At 37.7% G+C, this 27616-nt stretch overlaps 1 protein-coding gene across 2 annotated transcripts in view; it reads left to right on the plus strand.

Annotated features, from left to right (window-relative positions):
* Positions 1-27616, plus strand: part of SEMA3C (semaphorin 3C) — a 123573-nt gene that overhangs the window by 54124 nt on the left and 41833 nt on the right. For both annotated transcript variants that reach the window (XM_030015335.2, XM_030015336.2), the window contains exons 3-6: positions 14910-15070; positions 17490-17552; positions 22432-22551; positions 26338-26428. In XM_030015335.2, coding sequence (XP_029871195.1) covers positions 14910-15070; positions 17490-17552; positions 22432-22551; positions 26338-26428 — 435 coding nt within the window. The remainder of the gene's footprint in view (positions 1-14909; positions 15071-17489; positions 17553-22431; positions 22552-26337; positions 26429-27616) is intronic.

A 27616-nucleotide genomic window follows, 5' to 3' on the forward strand; every position in this document is an offset into this window, starting at 1 on the left:
TATTAGGTGGTATTTAATGTTATCAGGAAATAAATGTAAATGTATTCAAATTGCAGATATTTTATTGTCTTCCCTTCCTTCCTCTCCTCATATGTCACTTGCTTTCTAAGATGATAAATCCAACTCCTGTCTGTGTGATTTTTGTTCTGCTTGGAGGTTTGCAATTACATTAGAGTTCAATATATTTATAAAGAATTAGATCTTTTTTATTTCAATGGCCCAAAGTCAACCATTGAAACAAACAAACCCCTTTTACTGAACTGTTTTCAGATTATTTCTTTTACTGTCACTGTTACACTTCTCCCTGGAGGTATCAGGTGAGCCAAAGTTGGATTTTTATCCTATTGAGGAAATTCACCTACTTCTAGCGCTGTCATCTAAATGTTAAATATCTAGTCTGAGTTAATAATCCAGGCTTCTTTTCTAATCAATAGAGAAAAACAAAACAAAACAAAAAAAAACAGGAACCTGCAGAAGAAGGTTGAAATCAATGAAAAAAGTGAAAATTATATCAGTGTGGACAGTTAGGTTCTTGTGTCACTGTTCTTCATTTCAGGAAACACCTGAAAATGATGACTTCATTTCTGCCTTCTTCAGCAGAATGTTTCTCCCCAGAATAGTCATTGATTGTTAAGGTTTCCATTTTCTCATATCCAGGCCTAAAATACACTGCCCTCATTGTCTTGTCATGTTTTAAACCTGAAGAAGGTGATGTATTTTCTGGCAGTGCGGGATTTGTGACCATTTCATTCGGTATGAGGAACACTGATGGATGAACTCCTTTGTGTGTACTTTGTCTTACGAGTTGTAAATCATTAATCGTTCTATTTCTGGACTACCGTGCATTGATTTGATGCCGTAAAAGGACAGGTCATCTGACAGGCAGTGAGAAGTCTGGGACAGCCTGCTTTGCCTCTTGCGATAAGGCTCGGGAATTAGACTTCTGAGTGTAGCAATATCATAGCTGCATGATTATTTGAGTACAGTGCATGTAAAACAGAATGAAGTGCAAAAGGGAAAACATATTTTGCCAGACTCCAGAATGTTTCCTTAGTTATGAAATTAACAGGTATTGGTGAATTCTTTTGGTAGTCATATTTTGGAATATAAAGTGGCGTTGTAGTACTGAGTTTACCTGTAGAAGAGATGGCAGTAGTTGCAACATGCCCAAAGCTAGAGTAAAGGAAGTGCAGTATAGCCGGGAAGTGTAACCAGGAACATATTCAATACACCACTTATGCACCTAATCTGGCATCTAGGTGGGAATTAAGAGCCTAAGTTCAGAATATTAATTCAGGAAAATGCAGCCTAGCTCATAATCAGAAATTTTCATAGACAAAAGCTGTACTACTGGGCATGCCCAGTATAGTTTTCTCTTTGCATTGGTTTGGTGAAGGAGCTGGCTGCCTAAGGTTTATTGGCATGCATAACAAATAATTTCTCTGCCTAAATTCTTTGGTGAACCTGATATGCATGGTCAGGCCTTACCAACCTGCACCAAATGATCTGCAGTAGCTGTGAAAAAAGGCAGAAGTCTAATGTCTGAAATATTACTGCAAGTAGCTGGATACTTGTGCTCTTCTCAGTTCTGCCTTAGGGTTGCTGTACCAGAAGGTGAGTCTGACAGGTATTGCAAAACTGAGAGTCACATTTCTAAGAATGATTGTCTGCACTCTAGCTTAGTATTAATACCAGGAGTAGAGCCCAAGCGTCTGAACTTCTAGGTCGTTTCTCACCCTGAGCTCATATTTCAACAATTTTGAAAATTTTACTTGCAGCCAACTGGTAAATATGATAAATTTGGAGACTATTCCTGACTGTCAGTTGGAGAGCTAAGAACTGATTCCTAATTTTAACCATATTTTATTCCAGTGCATCTCTGTTGATTTTATGGGTGTTGAGACTTGGAACTTTTGGAGCAATGCAGCAGAAAATCAGATCAACAGACTACTGGTCAGTGACAATAAACCTAGGGTTGTGTAGTGTTGTGATTCTCAGGCTAATGATATTCCCATTACAAGGAGTAGATTTGATAACTTTTGTAGCACAAACGAGAAAGGTATCTCTAGATTGCGGTGTCTTTAGTGGATAATGCTTAGGCTTTACAATAGATTGCCACCAAAAATACCTAAAAATAAGCTTAAATTATTTATTCTACACTCAGTATGTATCTGATGCAAGAGACACCTGCTTCTAGGAACTTTCAGTGCCAGTAAACCACCCAATAACCTGACATTGAATAGTGAGCAGAGCCAAGGAAGAGGAGCAGCTATGAGAGATCAGTTTAACAAAGTTAAAAGTTATTGGAGTTGCTTTTAGTTTTCCATAACTGATAAACAGTTGAAATATACCGTGACATTCTATGAAGGTGAAGGTATTTAAGGGAACTAGTCAAAATATGTCTTATAAAATAGTGAAAGCCCTATTAAACACCAGCTAAAAGACTTAAACCTGTTAAAAATATTTTGCATTCAAGTTAAGAGTTCAAAAGGTTACTGTTTGGCGTTTCTCCTCATGGGCAAATCTAGGGAAGTTAACATGCCTTTAGTAAACAAATTCTGATTAAAAGCTATTCAGAACTGTCTCTACTCTGTCACAATCACGTGGTAGAGATTTCCTTTCTACTACAATAGAATTCATGACATTGTCTATTTAATGGAGCTGAAATGGATTGTGCATTAAGCAGCATTAATTTATACAATACAGAAACACTAAAGCGTGTGTACCTGTAAAATGGAGTGATTTAAATGTATTATGCAATAAGCCTAAATGGTTAGCAGCAACATGAATTAGAATAATACCTTGAACATAGAAACGCCTTTCATTTGTTTTTTTTCGGCAAACATACATTAGCTGAACTTGATAGTAATTCTGAAAGACAGGTAAATGTTGTTATAAACATAGCAGATGGTTAAACTGACATAAATGGAGGGTGAGAGATTTGTTAAAGGTCAGAGAGCAAGTGCCCAGGAGTTCTGACTTATAGTTCCCTGTTCTGATCACGAAACAAATCTCCTTTGTTCTAGATATTTGTACATTATGCTTTAAATGAATAGCCACTTTATTTTGCTTGTGCTTCCAAAATATGAGTACAGGGCATACACAAAGGACACAAGCTGTGAGTTTTGCCTTTAAAGTTAGTGCAATTTTTTTTTTGTTTCAGGGTCAAGGACACAGAGACTTATAGTGAGGGCACTTGCATCATCCTCTGCTACAATTAGTAGTTTGCTACAGAGATCAGTGGCTAACTGTGGTTGACTTCTATGCCATACTGTCCACTACCACTTCCTGTCCTATACCTGCAGTGTGCCAATTTTAAGCTGTCAGGAGTCTAAATACCCTTCAGTTTTGGATTGCTCTTCAAGTCCTTCCTTTCTTTAACCTGCTCTTTCTGTGCCGAACCTGTAAGAGGTCCACGTAGGACTTCAGCAGAGTATGTTACTCTTCTTGACTCTTCTGTCTTTTACCTGGAAGCAATGATTTATCTTCCTTTTTCTCTTTGTTGATATTCAGCACATCCAAATGAACGAAGAGCTCACTCCTGTTAGAGCCTACCATTATCTAAAAGTGGTAGTGTTGTAACCATGAGATGCTTCATAACTGAAAGTTGAATATAAACAAGTAGGTTATATCTAAAATTTTTTTATATCTGTGGAAATGCAAGAAGGGGAATTCTTATACTTTTTTCCTTCTTTTGGCCAAATACTAAATGGTCATCCTGCCGAATAAATACAGCAAGTCTAGTTTAAACATGGAGTGAGTGACTGCAGAAGGTTTATTTATTTAAATGGCTTCCCGTTCAGATGAAATCTAAACAGAAAAGCATAAAAGTTATCTCTTAAATCCAAACCAGAGTTTTGGCTGAGCTTATTAAGTCTGAAGAGTCTGGACTTAAAACAAACAAAAAAAATCTCTCTTTTTGCATGTGAAACACACTTGAAATAACTTCCTCCAGCTATTTCATTTTAATTTCAAAGGCTGTTTTGTACATTACCAAGTACAACCCAAAAACAACCCAGTCAAATAAATACCAAACTGTTACCTCCACTTTACATATGTAACTCAGAGTTTATATGACATGTCTTAGGTCAAATACCAGCAGAATAGGATTTAGAGTTGAGTGGACTCTAATCCACCAGGCTATGCTCAGCCCACTAAACATGACTTTTATTGTGCACCCAAATACCAGCTGGTGATCACTTGAAGATTGATGGTAGCATGCAGCTCTGGAATGTGCTCCTAAATTCACTCTATGTGTCAAGTCTTCATGGTGCGAAAACGAGTGAAATACAGTTACGTTCTGTGTGTTTAAACAGCAAGCATGCTACCCACTGAACACGTCTTCTATCAGGGCTTGAGCACAGCGCTCCTACTCCCACTGAGCCAGCAGTAGAGACAGCCACATCTCATAAATGATACCTAAGAGTGACAAATCCACTTCCAGCTTCCAAATCCATACAGAAATAAAGTAAGCTTAAATAAAATAATTTTCACTGCACACATGCTTGGAAATATTTTGGTTTTGAAGTTGACATTAAAAAAAACCCTAAGTCTTAATTAATTTAATATTGAAAGTACTGATAACAATCTTAGGTGTTCAGCAACACCAACAGTGAACACTGATGATGAAATTAATAATTTCCAGTTGTGTCCAACCTCTGAAGTCCTCTGGGGGATGTGGCCAAACCCTGTGTCCAGTGAAGCAGGTTGTGGCATTACAGTAATTTGGAAAAAAAAAAAACAAAAAACCAACAACTTAATGTGCAATCCAATGAAACCACGTAGCTATTCCTCTGATGGGAGTGAATGCATTTAATATACCAGAAAAATGTATTTCAAGGGGAAAAAACAACAGGAAAACAGTTAGGGATAGGCTTGACCTTTGCTCTTCTCACAAACCAAACTTTCCTTGGCTTCAGGAGGCATCCCAAACACCCACGTCCAGAAAGCAGCTTGCTTCCTGTCAGTGCAAAAGGCTGGGTGGCCTCTTGGATGCAAAATCAAATTTTATCAAAGAGCCCAAATTAGGCTACAAGGGGTAATTTAACCATACAGAATAACAAAGAAATATAGGAAAAGGAATGAAGAATATTGTGGAGAAATATTCTACTATTCTAGTATTTCTATTCTAGAAGTAGAACTATCAAGAGGAGATTTGCATAAATACAGTTGTGAAAGAACTGTGGAATTGAGTGTGGCTGTCTCTAAAGTTTGTTATCTCCAATATAATGATCCTTCTGGCATCGTGTTGGACTAGGGGTTCATTGAAGGTTCACTGAAGGGGGGATGCCATTTGTTGACCTCCAGCTGCTTTGTTTTTGCATATAGTGGAGCGAGAATAAGTGTTTCTTTTATTCTTCCCACATGTAAAGCAGAGCTTGCTAACTTTCTAGACTTGGTATATATAGATGATTATCTGATATATAGCCAAGAGTGTATAATAGACACCAGGTATATGCATACCATTGACTGACATACTGATACTGAGAAGAAGCAAGAAAACACACTAAAAAAGAGAGCAGTAGTTTACCTAGTTATATGATACCTACCATCCCCCATACCTGTTTCCTTATTTTTGTTACAGACAACTTGGCTTCTTTTATGAGCATCCCTCTGTATTCAGAATTGTCTGTGTCTAAAAATACCACCACTTAATTCACCAGTCCATTGAAATGAATTTATTAATGAAATTCTTTTGAATGTGAAATACCACCCTCCAAGCCTTCTTCAGCTGAGTAAATTTTACATTATTTTACTGAACAATGAATAAAAGCTAAGCACTTGGGATTTAGCTTGATCTCTTTATGCCTGATAGCTAATCCTAATTTGATTAAAATGATAATAATAATAATGAAACTGTAACCAAGCCTGCATATACTGTTGCCCTTTTTTATACAGAGTACGGGTGAGAAGTGACTGCCGAAGAAAGGACCAATATGTTTTAAGGAGATCTGTGGATAAAGTGGCATGGCTAAAATTGCAGCTCAAGTTGGTAACATCAATAAAGGCAAAGATTACTGCAGCAAGGGCAGTAATGCCAATCCTAAATACACGGAGATTGGCTGAATCTCTGGGGAGGTTGCTCTTTGAAGGAGAGAAAGGGATATAATGAAAAGGGTTCCTCTGCCTCACCACAGTGAAGTGGGTTCTTACTTTATTACAGAAACCATAATCAAATATTTCAGTGGTTGAGCTGTGTTTTCTCAATGAGTTTTTATTAGCTCTGGCAACAAGAGTAATTCTGCAGTTTAGTGACAATACGCTCAGAGAGAAAAAGAAAGACTGTGCATATGGGTTGATGTGAAAAGCCTTTTTGGTCAAAAAAGTTAAGACTACTACCATACTTTCATTACTTAAGGTGTTGATTATTTTGCAACATTTGATGGTTCTTCACTACAATTCAGAGGCAGGCTTGTAGGTACATCAATGAAAATGTATTAACACCTTAAACTGCACATTTGGGGAGTAGCTGCCTCTGTCAATTTTGGAAAGGGCAAATTATGTCTTCGCTGTCTACAAGCTACCTCAGTAAACCTGCAAAGTACACTCTTACGATGAAACAGAAAGGTAGACTTGCAAAGAGTGACAATTCTAGCAGTAAAACAACCTACCTTCCACTCAACCTTACTTACACTCTCCCGGCTCCTCTGTCTCCCTCCCCAGTATTCAAAAACATCCCCGCCGACATCATCTGCCACATCAGTTTGTGGGAAATAAATAGTCAGACACTCAAACCTAAGCCTAAAAAGGTTTGCTTTTATCACAAAAATAACAGCCTGAATGAGATGCAAAACTAATGACAAGTCCACTCAGACCTCGTTCTCCTCCCAGAGGTCAACCCACTAGCCACAAACGGGATGAAGATGAATGAATTGGGAGAACAGCTCACAAGTCTCATGTTGTTGCCCAGTTCTGACTTGGAGAATAGCACTAGCTTCAGTTTTAATTCATTTCTCAGACAGGCAATTACAATAATTCACTTTCTTCCAGTTCTCATATCTTTCTTTAAATTTGGATCAAAGAGTTTTGGTGTCTGCATACAGTCAGGGCTTCATCTGGCCAGTTCCTCTGATAGCTGCTTGGAACATTTCTCTGTGTGACTGAGCATCGCAGGAGGAAGCACAGCCGTTCCTCCAGTGACGTGATTGCTGGTCCTCTAGAAAAAAAGAGTAAGAGAGAAAACACAAGAGACTACAATGAAAAGATATACTACTTCCAGAAGTAAAATAATGTGGAATTTGTCTGACTTCTCCACGGGCATGGCTTTTTTTCTTACTCCGTCTCAAAAATAATGTCATACTTGGCAACTGAAAGCTTCTCGCTCCTGCATCTGGAAAACAAAAACATCTCAAGTGCCAACGGCAAAGCCACTGTGTGCACCCAGGCTAGGGGGTGAGACAGGTTGAGCTTGTGCAGCCTTAGGCAATGTGGCAAGGACCCTCTCCATGTCTTTTGGAAGGAAACAAAAGGGTAAACTCTGTATAACTGTGCAGACTTTGAAGTATGCAGCTTACAGCTCTTGGAGAGCAGTTTGCACACTGCAGAGCTGTTATACACAAGCTCTTTATACACAAGACATGGAGAAGACTGGCTCCCATCTGACGTGGCTAACTCAGCGGCAGTAATCGTAAACCCAGTTGGCCTGTCTTTATGGCTCTCCATGCTTGCCAAAGTTCTCTCATTGTTTTGGGACCAAAAATGAGAATAAAGCCTGGACACGTTAATAATGGACATAAATGAGCAAGGTAATATTTGAAAAATCAGATATCTTCTTCTGGAAGGTTCTGTAGAGAGGCAGTATTTGTGACATCTTCTGAAATAAACCCCACAAATTGCAATTATATAAAGGGATATAGCTGATGACCGGTAAAATTATAACTGCACGCTACTTACTGAAAAACAAGAAGCCCGCTTTTCGATGTTTTTATTGAAATACCTATACAGACTTCAGAGGAGTTATTCCAGGTTTACAGTGGGGTAAGTGGAGGAATAATCTGAAAATCATGCCTAGAAGTGTCTACAGCCTAGCGAGACTGGCTGGCTGGAGGGTGTGGGTGGTCTTGCATAATTCTCAATGAAAGAATCTCAATACTGGAATATTTGGCAAGACTTGGAATAGCTATGCAACTGCAGTTTGGAAAAAGTTGACATATTTTTCCTCTTTGTTTCGGATGGGGCTTCTATTGTGGAATGTGGTATGATTTCATCATGACACTATCTATGTAAGTAAAAGAAAAAATCATCATTTTAATAGTATCAGTTATTCATAATGTAGAGCTTCAATAAAAATGCAGTTAACATTGTGGGGTACATTGGGTTGATGAATGTGCCACAGAGCCATGTTAATACATTTTGCCACACACAAGAAAGTGACTTTCTCTTGTTGTGTGTTTGCCTTTGCTTAGAAAGCACATTCCTTCTGCACAAAACTGGCAGCTGCCCACACCTCAGTGGATCTGCCCCCTCTTCTTCACTCTTCAAAGTAGTAAATCAAAGATGAAAGGTTCCCTGATAGTTTTTGATAATTTTAATAAAACAGCGCTGTCATGAGTGATTCCCCTTTCAGTATGACTTTTAAAAAGCCCCAAGAACAAAAGCCAGTTAATACTCCATTATGATCTTTTGAAAGACTATGAGTTACCAGGATTTTAGGACTTCTATGTGTGTTGTGAACTGTAAAAAAACCGCTCATCTACTGACATATGTGAACGCTCTGCTTAAGGTCAACTATTAACTGGTATGTCTTTTCCTATCAACACATGGTCCCCTTCACAAAGAGCTATTGAGTGTTTTACTGCTCCTAATGTGTATGTTGATCTACTCAAGGTGAATGATTGTTCTTCAGACATGTTATAGCTACCTCTGGGCCTGACTCTCCAAAGACTTCACCTTGGTGCTATTATTTCTATTTATAAAAGACTGGACTATCTCAGTCCAGTAATGTTTAAAGTCCATTTTCAACTCATTTAGAAAATATACCAACAAGTATTCAAGGTGTATATTTAAACCAGGTCATATTTAGGTATCATTGACATTTCCTTGTTATTTACTCTCATTCCAAATACAGCAATTAAATTTCCTTCTAGCAAATTATACATTTTAGCTCTGGGCAAAGAGGGCTCCTGTTTCAGCCTGTACTGTCTGAACTCCCTTCCTCCCTATCCTCCAAGTCATCTTGTTAATTAGTTAGCCTGTGATTTTATGAGCACTTGTAAATCTATTTTCTCCCCTCTCACTTGCTCTTAAAATTAATTAATTAAAACCCTTTCAGACAGATTCAGAAGCTAGCAAGTGTGCACATCTGTGGTTTCCAGTCCTTATAAACCTATTACCTCCTTATACAGAAAGCCAAATTTCATTCTAACAGCATTAAAACAAAGTGCAAAGACTTCTCATGCGTGAAGAAGAGATAAAGAGATAAAGAAAAGGTCAAAGGTCCACCTGAGCTTTTTGGGCTTTGTGGTTAAGGCACACAAGGGACTGACTAGTAGCACATCTGGCTGCTTATGGCTCTTTGGCCAAATGACTGCGTACACATTTATAATCAACTTCACTTGAGAGCTGGCTGAGGGTTGGGCTTTAGTTTGAACACTGCATGAGCAGTGGCAAAATGCTTTAATAGCTCTCTTATCTCCCCCCCCTTAAGCAGAAGGAATCAATACAGGTTTCTTCAAAGAAAAGGAATATCCACAGTGCAAAGGTGACTCGTTCTGAAGTTTTGAAAAGAAATAGTCAGACTTTCCTTGTTCTCTTTCTGTACATAAAATTAAACAAATAGTCACACTGTGTCCTCACATAGTTGAAAAGCAGCATTATAAATAGCATCCTTTTTCCACAGGTACTGTGTAAACTATAAAAAGAATACATTTATTTCTTGCAAGTCTTTACACTAAAAAATCAGAACTAAGGCCGAGAAAACAATAGCTAAAGATATTAGATTCTTATTAAATCCAATATCTTTTAACTAGATATTTTCCAGTTCTTTCTACTAAGAAGGTACAAAACAGAGAACGTAGTCCATACAAAGTAGAAAGGAAAATATTTAAACTAAACTAAAACAGAGCTTTTCTTCTGTCTGAAGCATTTTTTCAAATTATTTTTCATAAATTTGCAGATACCTCTGATTCCACTCACATGTTTTAAATATATTGCCTTTCCTTTCAATGCTAGCAACATTATGTACAGCCTCTCTCCAAATTTATATGTGCAAATTACTTTTTTACCTGTTCAAAAGTGACCTATGAGTAAAAGGGTGCCATTTTCATTTGATACTATAAGCAAAAATATCGTTCTACTTCAATATTTATTTCGGGGGGAGGGGGCAGGGGTAAGGTTTCATTCCTGTTCCTAGAAAGTGAGATTTTACATTGCAATTTCACATTTGGCATGGGCTGGCATATTTGTTGGCACAAACTGAAGGTTTACTGCGGCTTAAGAAGGTCTTACAGTCTCCTTAACTAGAAGCTAATGTTGTCAAGCCTACTGCTAGATGTACACAAGGCCTGTCATTTGTGGACCCCGTACCCCATGAGGGAATAAAAGAAAACAGCATTGTATTGCTGAGTTCCAAATCACTAAGGCTTCATAAAATCCATGTCGATCTGGGCAGCAGAGGTTCCCTGGGAAGATGTAGCCCATCTTTCTGGAAAGCTATGTTTGTATCCTTCACGGTGGTTCTGCGTGTGAAACTGGATGCCTGTGCTTTACTCCCTGCTTTTTTTGAGGCACATACACCAAACCTCTCTCTCTGCTCTGAACTTCCCCATAAACAACCTTCTGAGACTGAATCCCTATGCCAGCAGGAAAGAGGAGGTAAACATCATTTCTTGTACTTTGCCCCGGGGGATCCTAAATTAAAAGCTTGACAGAGCATTCTAGATTTGCTCAGAGAAGCCCTGCCAGGCTGGAAACCCAGAGATGGTACTGTGCAGAGACGACTGCGTGTACTCTTTCACGTATCGTAGTTTATCCACACCTTATCTGTGGATAAACTCAGTGCTTTGAACTTGGGCTGGGGATGCCTGCATACCACGGCGGTAGCTTACCAAACTCGGCAATATAATTTCTTGATTATATTGAACTTTTCAGTAACAAGTGGTTATGTGGGTCTGTGAATAGGAAATAATCATATTTTGGGAAGGTCTTGCTAAAAATTATATTAGTTTCAGTAACATACATATCAAACATCTATATTAGTATAAGATGTCCTCTAAGGAAGTCAGTTATATTAGGGTCTTATCTTACATATTAGGCATTATTATATCCCTTACGTTAGGAAAGTCAAGCTGTGTTTTCAGCATTGTGACACCAGTGATTTGGAATTAAGAATTGATGAAAGGTTGATGTTAAGTGATTAAAGACGACATTTGGAGGACTACCTGATGAGTGGATCTAGCTCATATACCCTTATGCAGGTTGGACAGTTTGGGTATAAAAGGCTGTGTTCGTCAGCGGGGGAGATTTCTCCACCTTCCCGGGTTTCCAGTCTCTGATAGCTGCAATTTGTTTTGTTCTGGCCAACACAATGAGTTTTGAGCGTTGCAAAGGCTTTGTGATGTTAATAATGGATATTACACAAATATTTTGTTGTTTCTCCTGCAAGAACACAACTTTTTTAAAAATAATACTTGCATTAACTTCTTTTGTGGTGGATTAGAAGGGTAATTAAAGAGTAGGTGTTAAACTGCCTAATTGTCAGTAAGCCGTATGCTGTATACGGAGAAAAATCCCAGTCATTGGGATCTTCAAAATGTGCAGTTCAATAATACTAATAATAGTTCTGGGGAGACAGTTCACTGAAGCTTTTGTTTTTCATTAAAAGGGACAAGAGCTACATAACCTGTCCTCTAAGATCAGATTTCTAACACTAGGGATCAAGTTGGGATTGGCTTTATCATTGAGGAAAGCCAAAACTAAATTCACTGACTGATGAAAGAAAGGCGAACAAAGATTATTCTTGTATCATTAAGGATGACAGTTATTTGCATATGGAATATATTATAACCTTTTGTGTTATTGTCAAACAAACTTGTTAATATTCACAGAGAGCTGTCCGCAACAGCTTCCTCCATACAGGGTTTACTGCCTTGAATGTTTGGTTAAATTCCCAAAGCATGGAATAGAATTTGCTTTGAAGGTCAGTAATTGTTTACATCATTTATTTATAAAAATTTTTGGAGATTAAAAGGAATGTGGAAGACCTTACAGCATCTTTCCAGACATGGTTCTTTCCAAGTAACAACACCCAGATAGTAAATCTTTTAAAAATCAAATTTTCTTGGGTTATTGTGTGGTAAATTTTCTTAAATGAAAAGAAAATCTAATCAGTTATAAACTCCCTCCCCACTTGCTCGAGTAGCCCTAAGAGGCTAATAAACTGTAAGCTTCAGCACTGAAAAAAATGAAACTAGTAAATCTGTATGAAACTATTTGTTTCAGGGCTTTCCTTCCTCTTACGAATGGCGTTGAGTTTCTGAAGTCTAGTGACATGTCATAAGATATTCTCCTCATCAGCAGCTTAATGGAGACAGATTACCCTTCAGGTGCCTTAGAAAGAATAATACCATTGCAAAGAGGTTAAAAATCGAGGCAAATAATGGATTTTGATAAATGAAAGTTGTGGAAATCAAATATCTGTTGCTATTTTTGTCTCTTGCTTAATAACAATCATCATGGTCTTGATCATCTTTTATGTCGATCATGGCTTATTCTTTGTCAATCGTTGTCAGTCACTGAAGCAATAAGAAGGGGCATTACATTGTGCAATCACTGTGCTCACATTTACCCAATGCTGTGCAGGAAACTGCTGCCTCTCCCAGTTTATCTGTGCTTTCCTAGTATATCAAATATACGGTTATGCGAAGGTTCAGTTTCACCTTACAGCTGCCAGATATTACAGTAAAGTTAATAAGGCCACCAGGAAAAGGGATGAGCACTAGCTTCTCAGGCTTGTTACGGAAGGTCAGTCTGAGAATTTCAGAGAGGGCAAAGGGACTGCATTTTAATGGCACTATGCTGATGAGTCTCCCAGGTGCCTTTGAAAATCCTTGCTAAAAGCTTACAGGGAGCATTTTTTAAAATAAAGTAAAACAATTGATTTTTCAAGCACTGAAGAAAGACTTCTGAAAATGATGTGGACAATTTTCATATATATTTAATGAGTACTGTTTCAGTTTAAGCTTTTAGGCGCAGACTGTAAATCTTGATTGTGTGTTTATCTTTTGTTGAGGGACATATGAAATAGAAATATTATTTGTAATTTTTTTTAATATTACCATAAATAAATGCATGTAGGCAACCCTTAGCTCCTGAAAGCTGTCATACATCTAAGTGAATCAAAACATCATATCTTTCCGTAACTGAAGATATTTTTCATCATCCTATGAAACTATTTAGCAATCATGATAAAAATTAAATGGAGTTATGTATCATATTTATCAATGCAAATCATGTTCTGATAAGTGTTCTTTCAATCATTAGATCTCTAGTAGACAGGTATAAGTCCCAAGAGTGCAGCCTTTGCCTGTATGTTGTCTACAGCTTGTCAAAAATTGCTCTCCAAGTAATTTTCAAAGAAAAAAATTATGCTTCCAGTTAAATATGTGTTTTACAGAAAGTGCATATATTAGGCACACTTTTTTTTTTAACAGAGCACATATTCAGAAATATGTTTGTTTTGAGAGTTTTGTTTTCCAAAATATTATTAGCTCACGTTAATCTAGTCATTTTAAAGGCTTAGACGACTAATTTTAGTTAAGACATCTACTGTTTTCTTTAGGGAACTAGTGAGCAAAAACTTTGCTTTTAGCAAAAACTAGGCTTTAGCAACAGTGACAAGCCATATCATCCCAGACAAACAGTTTGCAAAAGGGATGTGGACTCAGTTCTTAGATTTATGAATAAACATTATAGCAGGGCTTCATTTTTGTATGTACTGTGTATTTGCCACCCTTTTAGAGTCACAGGGAACAAAATCCAATAACAATGCTCATGAGGTAAGAAAGCATAATTATATGTTAAATATTTGAATAAGGACAAATTGATTATTAAAGTTTTATTTTTCTATTTTCATGTCTTGAGAAATATCCCTTCTGTTATTACTAAAAAGAAAAATAATCTCAGTGGAGGCCAAAACATATTGGCCAAGCAAAGACAGGAAGGCTGAGCTTTCTCAAGGGCAGCAAGTAATACTTATATTGCAGATGCTTGTGCTATTCCTGTAACAGGCCTGATCCTGCACTACTGAGATCAAAGGATGTTTTTCACTTCACTTCATTGAAGAAAGTTTTATGTGGAAAAATAGAGCTAGTTCTACAGTTCTGATAGTTTGGTCCAAATCCCATAAACAAAAAACTGAATAAATGGACACATTCAGGCTTGACTGAATACATTTTTTTTTCCTTTAAATAAGCCATGCATGCTGATGAAGAACTAAAAAAAATTTGACCTTGAAAACAATAAAAACCTATTCTTAGTGAAGCCCCCTGTTAGGAAAAGAAAGTAAACTGTTCTTATGTAGTTTTCATTGATCTTGCAGATTTTCTGCTGTCATAAACTTCAAAATGTATTGAACACATTGATTAATTTAATATATGATCTTCCTTAAAAGCCAAAGCTGTAAATAATCATATCCATTAAAATAAGAATTAATTAGATGAATGAATAACAGCAATGCCTGATTTTTATGGTATGTCTAGCTACTTAACATACAAAAGAATTGCATTCAAACTGGGAAAGGAAAATTTGTTTTAATTCAACCATTGCATTAGTACCAGGTGTCTGATGAGGGTTCTTCTTCTCTTATTGAACCCACTTGTGTTCAAAGATGCCTTTATTTAGAAAGAAATGCAGTTGTCAAGCAAGAAAGGCAACTGAACCCCTTGACTAAGTTGTTGTCTTTACTATTTCAGAGCTGCAAGAAACTAAGACCTCTGAATATCACAGAATATCCCACAGTCCCCTGGATTACAGGATATTATTAATGGATGAAGATCAGGATCGGATCTACGTGGGCAGCAAAGATCATATTCTGTCTTTGAATATTAACAATATAAGCCAGGACCCTCTCAGTGTAAGTTCATGATTTATTTTGAGAATCCAAGGTTGCTTTACTACATGCCTTTCTTTTTAAGACAAAAAATGTGTATTTTATTATTCTGCAGCTGGCAGAAGTCCAGGCCCGCACCTTATTGAATTGTTAGTCCTTGTTTTATGTGCAGTGCAAGATGAACAAGCTATTAGCATGCCTGCTCCTCAAACACTGCTTAAAAACTGACCTGTTTACTCGTTTTGAAGTGACATTCAGCATGGCTTGGCCTCATAAGGAAAATTCATACGGGTTGATGGTTTATGCTCCTCTCCAAGATTTAAGATAATTCAGAGATACAGTTTAAAAAAAAAAAAAAAGCCTGTAAGGAAGAATAAGATACATATTATTGTTTTCAGGCCATAGGGAAAAAAACTAAGAGGGACAGAATTGCCTTTAACCTTCGACTACATTTATTTTTGTTTTGTACTCTGAAGCTTAATCGCTGAACTATTTTCCAATCTTTTATTATGTCTGTGTCAGCCCTTGCCCTTCGGTTGGGTAGGTGAGACACCTCCTGTTTGGGGTTTTTTGGACACTATGACCTGCATCTCCCTGTTGACACCACCTCTTTTCTGGCTTCTTCTCTCACTTATCGAGATGCCATTATCTATGGACTCTCTGTGTCCCACCTCCCCAAACTGTTGTAGGCAGCCTGTATATGAAAATAATCAAATTATCAAATGTTTAAACCACTTTCACAGATTCCTCTCTTGTTTCTAGAGCCAGTTTGAATCCAGCTTCTCTGCTTTTAAAATAGGTGGCCTGCAGAAGCACTTGTGTGCCCAGAAGCCTGACTGTTAAGATAATACCTCTCTACAGACTTTGCCATGCCTATCTTTAGGTTATTACAGCTATGACACTACCTTGAAGTGCACTGTAAAGGCCTTGTTCTACCAAATTCATCCGATCCTTTAATCTACGGGCTTTATTTCTGTACCTCAGGAGTATCGAGGGGCAGAGATATCCAGCTCGCAGCAGTGAAGTTAAATGCCTGCCTTAAGAGGCAAGGCTTTTAATGTGTCAGCAGAGAGAGCGGAGGCCCCGCTGGAGGGTGATTAAGCACAGTTAAATTAGGCTTTGCTCTGAATCACCCTCTGGACATGCCTGTCTACCTGAATTGATTGTTCAGGGAGTCCAGGGAGGCTAACTCTAACTTACACATTTAAATTAAATGCCTCTCGTGTGATGGCGTGAACGCATCCTTCCTCCTCCTAATGGTACAGAAATCTTCCTCTGAAATGGGGCCGCCTTCTCGGATCTGAAATAGCTTGTGTGACCTTTTCGCTAATTCCCCTTCCACCAGTGATCCGGCCACCCTTGTCCAGGAGCTGCTGTGCTCCCGCACGGCACGCTCCAGCCTCCCCTCAGCAGGTCAGTTTTTATTCTGTGCAGAGTTAGGTTGGAGAGGAAGGCCTCTGCTGCATGAAATATATTTTGCGTTATAAAGCTGTGAGGCATTTCAACAGTCTGTTTAGGCCTGGAAAAACAAGAATTAAAAAAATCTACAGAAAGCAAAAAAACGCGCAGAATATTCTGGCAGTGAATGTGATCACCCAGTATTAGGCTCAGAATTAATCTCTGCAATTCCACACGTACTTTCATTTGTTTCTTTATTTTTATAACAGATTCACTTTGCTAACCTTATGCCTCTATAGAAACTCTGTATACATATGCATACATACCTACAACTCTCTGCATATATATGTATGTATATATATACAGAGATCTTTTAATGCTATTATTTATGTTATCTTGAGGCTAAATTTTATCAGGCTCTGTCACCTACTAAATTTCTAATGGATGTCTTTTCTGTTTCAAAATCAAAATAAATAATGGAAGAAGCCCAAAATCTTTAGAGTTTGAGTATAGATCAGATAAACATTCAGACATTGAGGTGTTTGTCAGAAAACTGTCTGAAAGAAATCAGCCTGAAATCTTAAGATTTTAAGCAGGTTTTATCATAATCTATCCAAACCCTTGCTGTTAAAATAAAAAAAATTGTTACAAGAACCCTTCTTGCAGAACCTTTAGTCTTCTGGTTTCTAGTGTGAGTAATTTCTACAAGTTCAGTAAAAGAAAAAAGTAAAGATGGACAGTAGTTTAGGCAATAGTGATGAAAAAACTCTCTTATTTAGAAGAAAGGAGTCTAAATAAATTAACTTATCTTAAAAATGTGTAATAAACTTAATTTTTATCAGCTAAAGACCTGGGCCTTTATTTTGTTTACTGCATGCTAAGACAGAAAGTTGTTTTCATTTATCAATGAAAATCCTTTTTTTCCTTATAATCAAGGTGTAAAAGATATCAAAATATTAACTTATTAGTCAAAGTTAGGCAATGAAATGTTTCGTTTAAATTAAGTAATAATTATGTTACTTAAAAGATATTTCTTTCCTTACAGATTTTCTGGCCAGCGTCAGCAAACAAGGTTGAAGAGTGTAAAATGGCTGGCAAAGATCCTACGGTAAGTTATAGTCCACATGCACATGCACACACATACGCAAATTACATACTTGGCAATAAAGTAAGAGCACCTTGAGTGCAGCCAAAACAAAATGAAAGAAGTGTTTGTTTCGCTTTTTAAATGCTCTGCAGGCCAAACAATAAAGTGAAATTGTGAAAAAACAGGCTATGTAAACAGAATGCGCCTTCAGACTTTGACAGATGGAAAAAGATACGCGTTGTCCACTTCCTCGCCTTTTTTCCTTGTTACTAGTCAAACTGGGTAGTAGTACTTTTCCAGCTGTGTCCTGGGGACGATGCTGAACCGCCCGCTGATCTGCTGGTCGGGGTGGGGAGGCGCTCCGGCTGCCTGCCCGCCCCAGGAGCAGACTCTACGGGCGGGTGGTACCCGCTCTGCAGCCTGAACACCCCAGGCTCAGGAACGCCCCAAACAGCTCCTTCCATTACTTCCACAAAACAACGCCCAAATACGTATCTGGAAACCAGTATGCTTTCCTGAAAAGAGGTAAAGTTGAACTCTGGAATCACAGGAACCACAGACCAGGGAGACGTTATGCTGAGTCGTTTTGCACCGCAGCTGATTATTCTCCCATCTAAATGCAGACACCTTCCGAAGGACCTGAATCAGATGGTAATTTCCCCATACAATCTTTATAGATAATAGATAGAAATGAGGTATTTCGAAAGACCCAGTGAGTGGTACAGTATAGCAGATCCTGTCTTTGGCAGAGTTGTATATTAATATGGTTATCTTCCTAAAGTAATTTGAATTTACAGCCTGTATATGCCAAGGTTTTATTAACAGAAGACAGCTAAGTTGTAAAACAAAAAGCAGAAAGTCATATTTCATAGTTCTATTCAGTTACCTTTTGACTTTTTACCAGTTCAGCAGCACCTAAAGATCTTTATCCTGGCTTTCCTTTTAGGTCTTTAGATATAGCTGTTTTCCAAACAATATTTTAGTATTAGAATTCAGAATCTAATCTGACCTAGAAAATTGCAATTTCTCACTATGACATTTATAAGAAAAACCAATGAAATTTTGCTTATATTTTTATTTGAGAAAAAACTATGGAAATCAGAAGCCTTCACATTAGGTATAATCATCTTTGGAACATACTCCTCAGCATATATCTAGGATCATAAATAATGAAGTGATTGAAGGATGAAAGCAGGTGTATATAAGTATAGCTTTTAATTTCAGAAACAATAGAATTAATGCAAAAGACCACTGAATTCAGTATAAAAACTGTTATTTATTTCAAAGGTCTCTATATCATGCCTAATATTTCTATTTATTTTAGCTACATATTTTATATTGTTAACTAAGCCTACAGATAACATGCAATTCAGTTACTGCAATGTTACAATAATTCACCTGAGTCTATTCTGTAGGAGAAATATGCGTGGGCTTTATTTTGAACATCTGTTATGAATGTAAGGAAACCAGAAGGTTGGCCTACTGGAGTGTTGCTGTAATACTGCTTTTTCAAAGCTGTGGAGGGTAATTCACTATATTGCTGCAGAACAACAGAATGATTCTTTATGAATAACTATATTGGTTGGTATGGCAGAGTATCTACTTTTTTTCCTGATAGCTATGGTAGTGAAAAACAAGTATTTCTCCTATTGAATATCCTATTTTTCTATACATCTTTACATTGTTCTGGTTACTGCGGTGTGCAGTAAATTCTACAGCCAGTGGCCTGTTAAGTTGCACTAAATGTGAAAATAAAACATACAGCTTTGTTAATGGTGATCATTGTTGACCCTAGTTACTATGTCAGCTGCATCATTAACTTGTGATAGACTGGTTAAAGAATTTTCTTTTCTTTGAAATACAAAAGTTCATTAGTCTTAGTCATGTTTCCAACATATGATGACACTTCTAGGACAAAAGTAGGAAAAATGTAGATGATACTCTAAGCAGAATGTAGTATGCAAAATATGTGTTCCATTGGAAAAGAAAAAACTAAGACACTACTAAGTACTGGGCTCTCTGGAGAACTTTTAATCTTGGCTATTTGGTGGTGAGACTTTCCTCATACTTTTTAATCATACTGAAGTAGCCAAATGTTGCTGCATTAGTGGACAGATTTCTGGGTAGAACCTCTGTTTTTACAAAAGTTTAATTGTGGGTACAGCTAATACCTTAGAACGTAGTTAATTAAGAATGTCCATGTGCATCAACTTTAATTGACTTTTTTAATTCCCAGCTGTGCGTTGCAGAAGAAAAATAAAGTTCCAAAAATAGTTTACATTAAGTTTCTCAGTATTTGTCCTCAAGAGTTTAAAAGAGAAAAAAAAAAGGTAGTGAAGAGCTGCTCTCACTAAAATCAATGATGCGTCTTATTGAAAGCTCACTGAAATAATGAGAAAAAGAGAACCCAATGCTAAATCACTGTTTGCAACTTAAAATTTATAGCTCTACTTTAATAGCATTCTTGTGAGTTTCATTCCTGATAATAAAGGGAGAAGCAGTGAGTGAATTCAGAAGAATTAAGAATTTCAAATGAAAAAAAAAAGGCCGGGGCGGGGGGAGTGCGTGCATGATAACTTTGGACCTGTCAGAGACTAGTGATTATCACAAGGTAAAAAAAGAATAGGTAGACTTGGAGCAGCTGGTAAAGGACTTCATGCAATCAGCGAATTCTTTTCCAGGGATATTCTGAGGGCATTTGTCTGCCCTACCATTAGGCAAACATTGGTGTCTGAATTTGTCATCTTTGGCTACCTTTTTTGTTACTGAACAGAAATTGTCACCTCTAAATAATATGTTTACCAGGCTAACTTGAATGCTTACATTAGTATGACATCTATTTCTCTCCATTTACTGTGATGAGATCCTAGGGTATAGATGTCTGACTTTCGGATATCTACAGTAAGGCAGTTCCCCAGACACTGCTACTGAGTGAGTTTTGGTATCAGCTCCAAGAGAAGCACGGGTAGTGTGTGAATAGCTACAACTTAGCCACCACCTTTGACAAACATCCATCCTAAAGAGAGCTATCTCATGTCACCTCAGACCAGAGTGATTTAAAAGCACAAAGTACTCCAATATCAAGGAAAGGGAAATTGAAGCATGGGTGCTCTTGAATGGCAGTCCTACAAAATATATTCTGAAATAACAATTTCTTGCTCTGTTGGCTTGTGGAGTCAGAGTGCGGTACCCAGATTAATCATGTAGCAAACTGCAAATGGAGTTCAGTGGTTCAACACTAGAGAGATGGGCGAAGGCTCGGAAATCATAAAATGGTCTTCCTGCCGGACAGCATTAAAATATGAGAATGTTTGTATTGAGCCAAATTGTGTTACTTGTGTGTAAATCATTAGTGAAGAGACATTAAGACACAGTATGTGTCAGATGGTTACCCCAGAAGGCTGTCCTTAAAGAAAAGAGCCGTTCACCTAACCACTGCTGTGTTCTTGCTATAGACACTCTGGAAAGCACATGACATGGTACTGAAGCAGAGTATCAAGTGCCATGTACAAGTACTGTTCATGTAGATATTGTTTCATGGTCCTGATCCTTGAAAACTTTCATTCTGAGACTTCTCAGCATGTAATCCTTTATCTAGGAGTCTTCTAGAAAAGTCTTCTGCAAACAGCAAGAAAAGAAAGCAACAATTTACACTCTGGCATATATTCGCTAGTGGTATCCCTTCACCTGGCCTTCTTCCCTCTCCACACCCGTAATGTGGATTGGCAGTACTGCTGAGAAAAACACGATTTTTATAGGAAGACATTACTAAAGCCATCTTTGAGCCAAACTAAGATAGCTGGATATGAGAAAATGGAAACATTTAGGAAGAGCCCTCAGCTTTAGAGAAACAGTATATTTTGACTGGCTTAAAGGATTTTTCTGATACAGCTAGAGCTAGCACTTAACTGAGGACATGCAGTGTTCCCTGTAGAGAAACTCCGTTGAATTCAGATGTTGTAGTACGGTACCAGCTCCTGCTGAACCAAAAATGTGAATACCTTTAAATACAAATAAACTGTGCAGTCTGCTAAACAAGGATTAACTCTACTGATTTGCATGAAGATGACTGATGACACAGTTTCCAATCCTGTGCTCACAGAACACATGCAATTCTCACTGTCTTTGGTGAAGGTTTGGACAATTGAATACGAAGGCAGTTCTGGGATCTCAGTAAGAAAAATTATTCAGAAAAAAATCTATTTTCAACCTAAAGTGCATTAGCAGTTGATCATAGTCAAAAAAGGAAAGAGCAAGAGTAGAAAGGGGTATGCTGGAAGGATAAAACTGTAAATCCGATGGTGTGAAACTGTGTGGCCCTTAACCTTCTGTTTTAATTTTCATACTGATTTGAAGATGTTACTGTTGATCTTCAATATGAAGCAACAATTCACTGCAAACTTCCTTTGTGTTGTTCAGAGTTTTAAAGTTTTGGAAAGAAATTGTTTATACAAACAATGGGATCTGAGATTTGGGCTTGCTTTGCTTTTTAATTATCTCCAGATATGATGAAAAAATTAGGGGGAAAAAAGAGACTGTTTTGGAGGTGTCCTTAAGGCAACTTCATAAGGTTACTTCTTGTTTTCCTGCACAGGCCCTGCTTCTTCCCATGCAAGGTACAGAGAAGTCTGTGGATGAAAATTAGATTACTGTGTGGAAATGGGAAAATTATATGCACTCCTCTATAACTCCTCTGTAGTGCCCTATCAATGCCCAGTTCCCAGACTAGGCAAAATGGCATGAAAACAGAAGTCTACAGCTGGTCAAATCCAGAGACTACTAAACTCCGTAGCTGTTTTCATGATACTATTAAAATTCTAAACCATGTCTATTCCCTAGAGTTCTCAACATCTAATAACATTTGCCAATGTGAAATTATTTTTTTCTGTATTCTCTGCAGCATGGCTGTGGAAATTTTGTGCGCGTGATACAGTCATACAATCGCACACACCTGTACGTCTGCGGCAGCGGTGCCTTCAGCCCCGTGTGTGTGTATGTCAACAGAGGACGCAGGTCCGAGGTAAGTCTCTTTTCATTCTACCCACTCATTTTGTGGTGCATCTTACTAGTGTTATACAAAACTCAAAATTTTGAAAATGCAAAGTCAATGATCCAAATAGGTTCCTTCACCCACGTTAAATAGAAAAAGAACAAAGGTCCATGGTTTTCTGACCTGTTACCAGCTGGAAGCAAAGCCATGACCGAAAGCCATGCCTCAAATGGGATGGTTGTCCAAAATTCCACAATCATACCAAATGCTGGGCTACATTTGATACTACTTTTTATCTGATGCTGTCTGGTGAATTCAGTCCTGCCATTTGTTGGAAAAATTGCCAAGAAACACTTGAAAGGAAATAGCCAGTTAGATAAAAAGTAAAATATGCAGTTCACTTTTTATAACTTCCATGTGTTACTGATTCCTGGGAGAAGCCCTTAAGTGGGCTAACTATTCAGGTATGTGAAGCGTTGCTGGACTTCAGCTTAATACCCACTAGATGCAATCCCAGTACAGGTAACTTTCATCTGCTGCACAAGTTTTGCCCCATTAGATTCTGCCAGGATGAAGTCAGTAAGTTTTCTCCTCACTGTGAGATCTTCCAGGGTGTAAATCTTACTTTCTCTAGGTAGGTCTCCAGTTTTTCTAGATTCAGTTTCACTGTGTATTTTCAATATACAAAGTACCAGGTGTTTCATAAGTATGTTGTCCAAGTTTCCTAATTTGAAAGTGAAATGTTTGTTTATGTGTAAACGTAATAGGTAATAAATTAAGCAACCAGGAGAAAGAAAAGCACTTAACTGAGACCCAGCACCTCAGTAGCTTTTGGGTCAGATTCATGTCTGCAGGCACGGGGGGGTGCAGTATATTTTCCTGTACAATGTGGAAGCAGATGTGTTGGGAAAGAAGATCAGAGCGTGCCACCTGGAGTTTTGCCATGTGAGGGCAGCTTTAAAAGCTGGGCTGGCTCCTAGGGAAGACACTGGGATCATCACTGATTTCACTGGGAGTGGGATGGGAATTCTGGCCAAGACCCAAGACTACTGCAGAGATTCCCAGAGAGGTGATACATCATTGTTTCTCCAGGTAGGTTTGCATGGGATGATCTCAGTGACTTTTGGTAGATCCCTACTTGGCTGCAGCCTCCTTAATAGAGTATGTAGTCTGAATCACTGCACCTTCAGTCCTAATTAATTATCTAAAAGTAGAGGTTCATAGCCTTGGATTTAAAAGCACAAGCAAGCAGAACTGAATAAGTAAATCCATCCTTCTGGTTAACAGAGTCTACATTAACTTATTTTGATGTATTTTGAAGCAGAGGTCAGCTTTCCTCAGCATTATCCTATTCCTTGACAAATTATTTAAAACATGGAAAGTGATCTTATTTGTCTCTAATTAATGCAATATTGCTTTATCAGCTTAAGCAATAGTACTGTAGCCCAGATAACTCTGAACCTCATTATTTTAGCTTTTTTATAAATTAAATTGGGGCGGGGGGGTGGAAATGACATCTCCAGATTATGCAAGATGTTAAATTTCTTAAGTTAAAAATAAAGATATGTCTTGGAAGAGCAGGACTGGCTTCACTTAGCCTGTCTCTATAGCTACATGCCTATGATCAATTGATTAAATAAACTGCTGTTTCAGACGTCTGGAGTCTGTCAGACACTTGACTGTAGGCATCATTACTGTACAGGCTCAAAGCCTTTACTGTACAGGCCAACAATAGCATAACAGTTTTAAACCAAGCATTTCCTTCTGAACTCATTGCATATATCAGTGCATGACTAATTAATAGAGCAGAATGAAGAACTATGTAGTGCTGATGGGACTAGTGAGAATTAATTTTTTTTCTCTGCTTTTATCATTTCACCTTTAATTTAGTACAGTTTTCCATGCACAGAAGGCTGGTTTTGCACGTGCAAAATGGATATTTTAGAAAACACATCTGTTTTTCACTAGAAGCTACAAAATCTGACAGTAAGAGTCATATCCAACAATCATAAGAACTGGGCCTGTTTTGCTCTTTTGTCTCCAGGATTCCACATAATCTCACAAAAAAAGGCAGTTTCATTGATGAGGCAGAATGTTGCCCTTTTCCCTGAAACAGAGGTTAAAAAATAATTCATTTTCTTGCCTGGCACACTTGATACTTTGGTCCTTGGTAATGACTCTCTTAGTCACCCAAATATATTCTAATGTCAAAGTAAATGAAAACAGAAGGAAATGTAATCACTATGTGAATTAATTATAGACTAAAAAGTAGTTTAATATATATGAAAATCACGTGTAGTCCTGGAGCTAGTTTAATAGTGCAGTAATGGCCATTTTGCATTGGTAAATAGTGGTTTAATATAGTAACTATGGATAAACATCAAGCTGCATATAAATCTAGAAGTAAAACAACAAAAAAACCCCAACCCAAGATCATATTAGAAACTTCATACTTACGTTTTAACATTGTTTAGAGAGCTTATTACTGAAACAATAGATAAGATCTCTGTGATTAAATTAGGCAAAACAGAAGGGGGGGAAAGAGATAGGGGATCATGGATATGAAAACTTCCTCCTGTAGCTGAGCATTTCAGGTTGGTGGAGTCTCCAATTTGCTGTTGCCAAATGGCTGCTCAGTGAGCTGTGTGGCATCCCCGTTCCCCTGAGATTTACATTAGTTGTTAAAGGGAATATGAAGAGTTGCTGCCCTTAGTCGAATAACTAATACATTGACATCTACATCACAGAAGCCTTTCTTTGGAATTTTTGCCAGCTACCTTTTTCTGTTGAAATAGAAATGTTTTAAGTTTGGGTGGTTTTTTCCTTGCAATTGTGTCTTTTGGCCTTTTATTAAAGATTAGAAGTTTGTTACGGGAGGCTAGGAACAAGTTGTTTGTTTGGTATACAATGGTATGAGAGTCGACGGGCTGTGGATTGATGTCTCTACCATTACTGACTGCAGTTTATAAGGAACAGACTTGGACCCGAGTCACTTCTTGCTCAGCATGCTGTGCCCTTCAGTATTGCTGGGAACCAAGAAATAAAGAGGTGCACCGAGATGGGTGAATTTTCTAAAGATATTCAGGCTGTTTGTATTTCAAGCTGTAGTCCAGGTTGCTTCTACTTTGCCAAATGTATTTCCTATTTATAAATCAAATCAAATATAAACAAATCCCCATACCAACATTCCTATACAGCGAAAAAATTTCCAAGAGATTTCAGGCTATGGCAAGAGGTATTGATAAATCATCTATCGCTAGGGAATTGGAGCTTTATCCATAATCCAGGAGATGCTATTGAAGAAAATAAATATGATTTAAGGGATTTTTGGAGGTCTGATAGCTCAGCAAAGAGCAAATGATTTATACTATCACCAAATGACAGTTGTCATAAGAGATTTTTATTTAATATGTATTATTGTTCTAGTAGCTTTATTATAATGTCCTAGACTAGTATAAGTATCACGACGTATTCAGCAAATAAATGACAAATAACTTCAATAACACAGAAGTAATCTCCACAGATGCTATTGCAGAGATCAGTCAACCTCTCCAAAGCATAACTGAGCTAGAGGGAGAAATTCTTTGTTTCAGTGTCTTGAATTTATAACAAGATTCTTGAAAATAAATGGGTACCAATGAAAAAGTTGTCTAAAAACATGACGAAATTCTGAATAGGAAAGCTAAACCTCTGATAGTACAGCAAAAGTGCCCAGCAGTGCCGAGCATTGTTAATGCTGGAAATAGCCAAGCATAAAAATCACTTTACGTCTGATGGTTTCTGAAATGAGAAGTGACACACAAATCTACATTGCAGGAACAAATCTTCAAGATCGACTCCAAGTGTGAATCAGGAAAGGGACGCTGTTCTTTCAACCCTAATGTGAACACGGTGTCTGTTATGATCAGTAAGTAAAGATACTCCAAGTTGCTGAGGTCTAAACCCCTATGATCACGCATGGTGTGGATTGACGGGATGCCTGAAACGAGCCAGACACAGAATTCAGCCGCCAAGGAGCAGTACCTTGTGTCTGGCTGATGGGCACAAGGGTTGGGTCCATCCTTGTTTCAAGGTTTACATGAAGCTAAAGGTGGGTGTATGAATGAAATGCAGAAATAAGCTGTTGAAAGGGAGAGAGAGAGAAACAAAAAAACAAAAGGTTGTCCCTTTCCCAGCTTACACATTTTTTCCCAGGATTAGTTTCAACTTTACATTACCCTGTCTAGCATTTTATGTTTGAACAGTTTCTGACCTTGTTCATCCTAGACAGCTCTTGTGTCTCATTTCATTACTTGTAAAATCTTGTAAATGTAAAATTGTAGCCAGGGAAAGAAAGCCTGAAGACTTTAGTTACTTTGAAATTCATTTTTGTTGTCATCTCTGCTGTAGAGCCCACCAGCTATTGCAAGGCTCTTCATTCTTCAATTGGCTTTATACCCAACCAACTTTGCAATTTTCTTCCATTTTGAAAGGCCAGAAAGTGATAAAACCAACATACCTCAAGTATTCTTGTGAATTGGTGGCAACTGTACTCAGTGACCGTGAGATATAGCCCATACAAAGAATTACTGCAGTGCCTATTGCACACCTAACTGAAAACTCAAAGGGGACATATGCTTTGTGCAACCCAAGTCATCAGTAAAAGAAACTTTTTTTTTTCTTTTTCACCCAGGAGATGCGTTATATATACTTAGTGTAACCCGACCTTTCACATTTGCAGCATGTTCACAGACTTCTAGTGCCAAAGCCTTGATTTTTCAACATGTGCCTACTCCTTGCTATATTTTTGACTATAAAGGAAACAGCAGTTGCACAGATTTTTCAGGCTTTCTTAGCAAATAAAACTTGGTGCACACAGCTACTGCATATTTCACCCAAGCTTTACAAGTGAACAATGTGAGGTGTTTCTGCCGTTCGGCTTCCACTGAAATCAATGGCAATTACATATTGTGCCAGATATTTCCTTTAAAGTTTGAGTCTCATGGAGCTTAAGAGAAGTGTCATATAGTCTATCCTACATGGTCTGTTCAAAATATAAATTACCCTTTTTTTTTTCTGATTCCTCATTGCAAATATATTTAGTACAAAGGACAAG

This window comes from Aquila chrysaetos, chromosome 5, assembly GCF_900496995.4.
Source record: "Aquila chrysaetos chrysaetos chromosome 5, bAquChr1.4, whole genome shotgun sequence".
Classification (NCBI taxonomy): Eukaryota; Metazoa; Chordata; class Aves; order Accipitriformes; family Accipitridae; genus Aquila; species Aquila chrysaetos.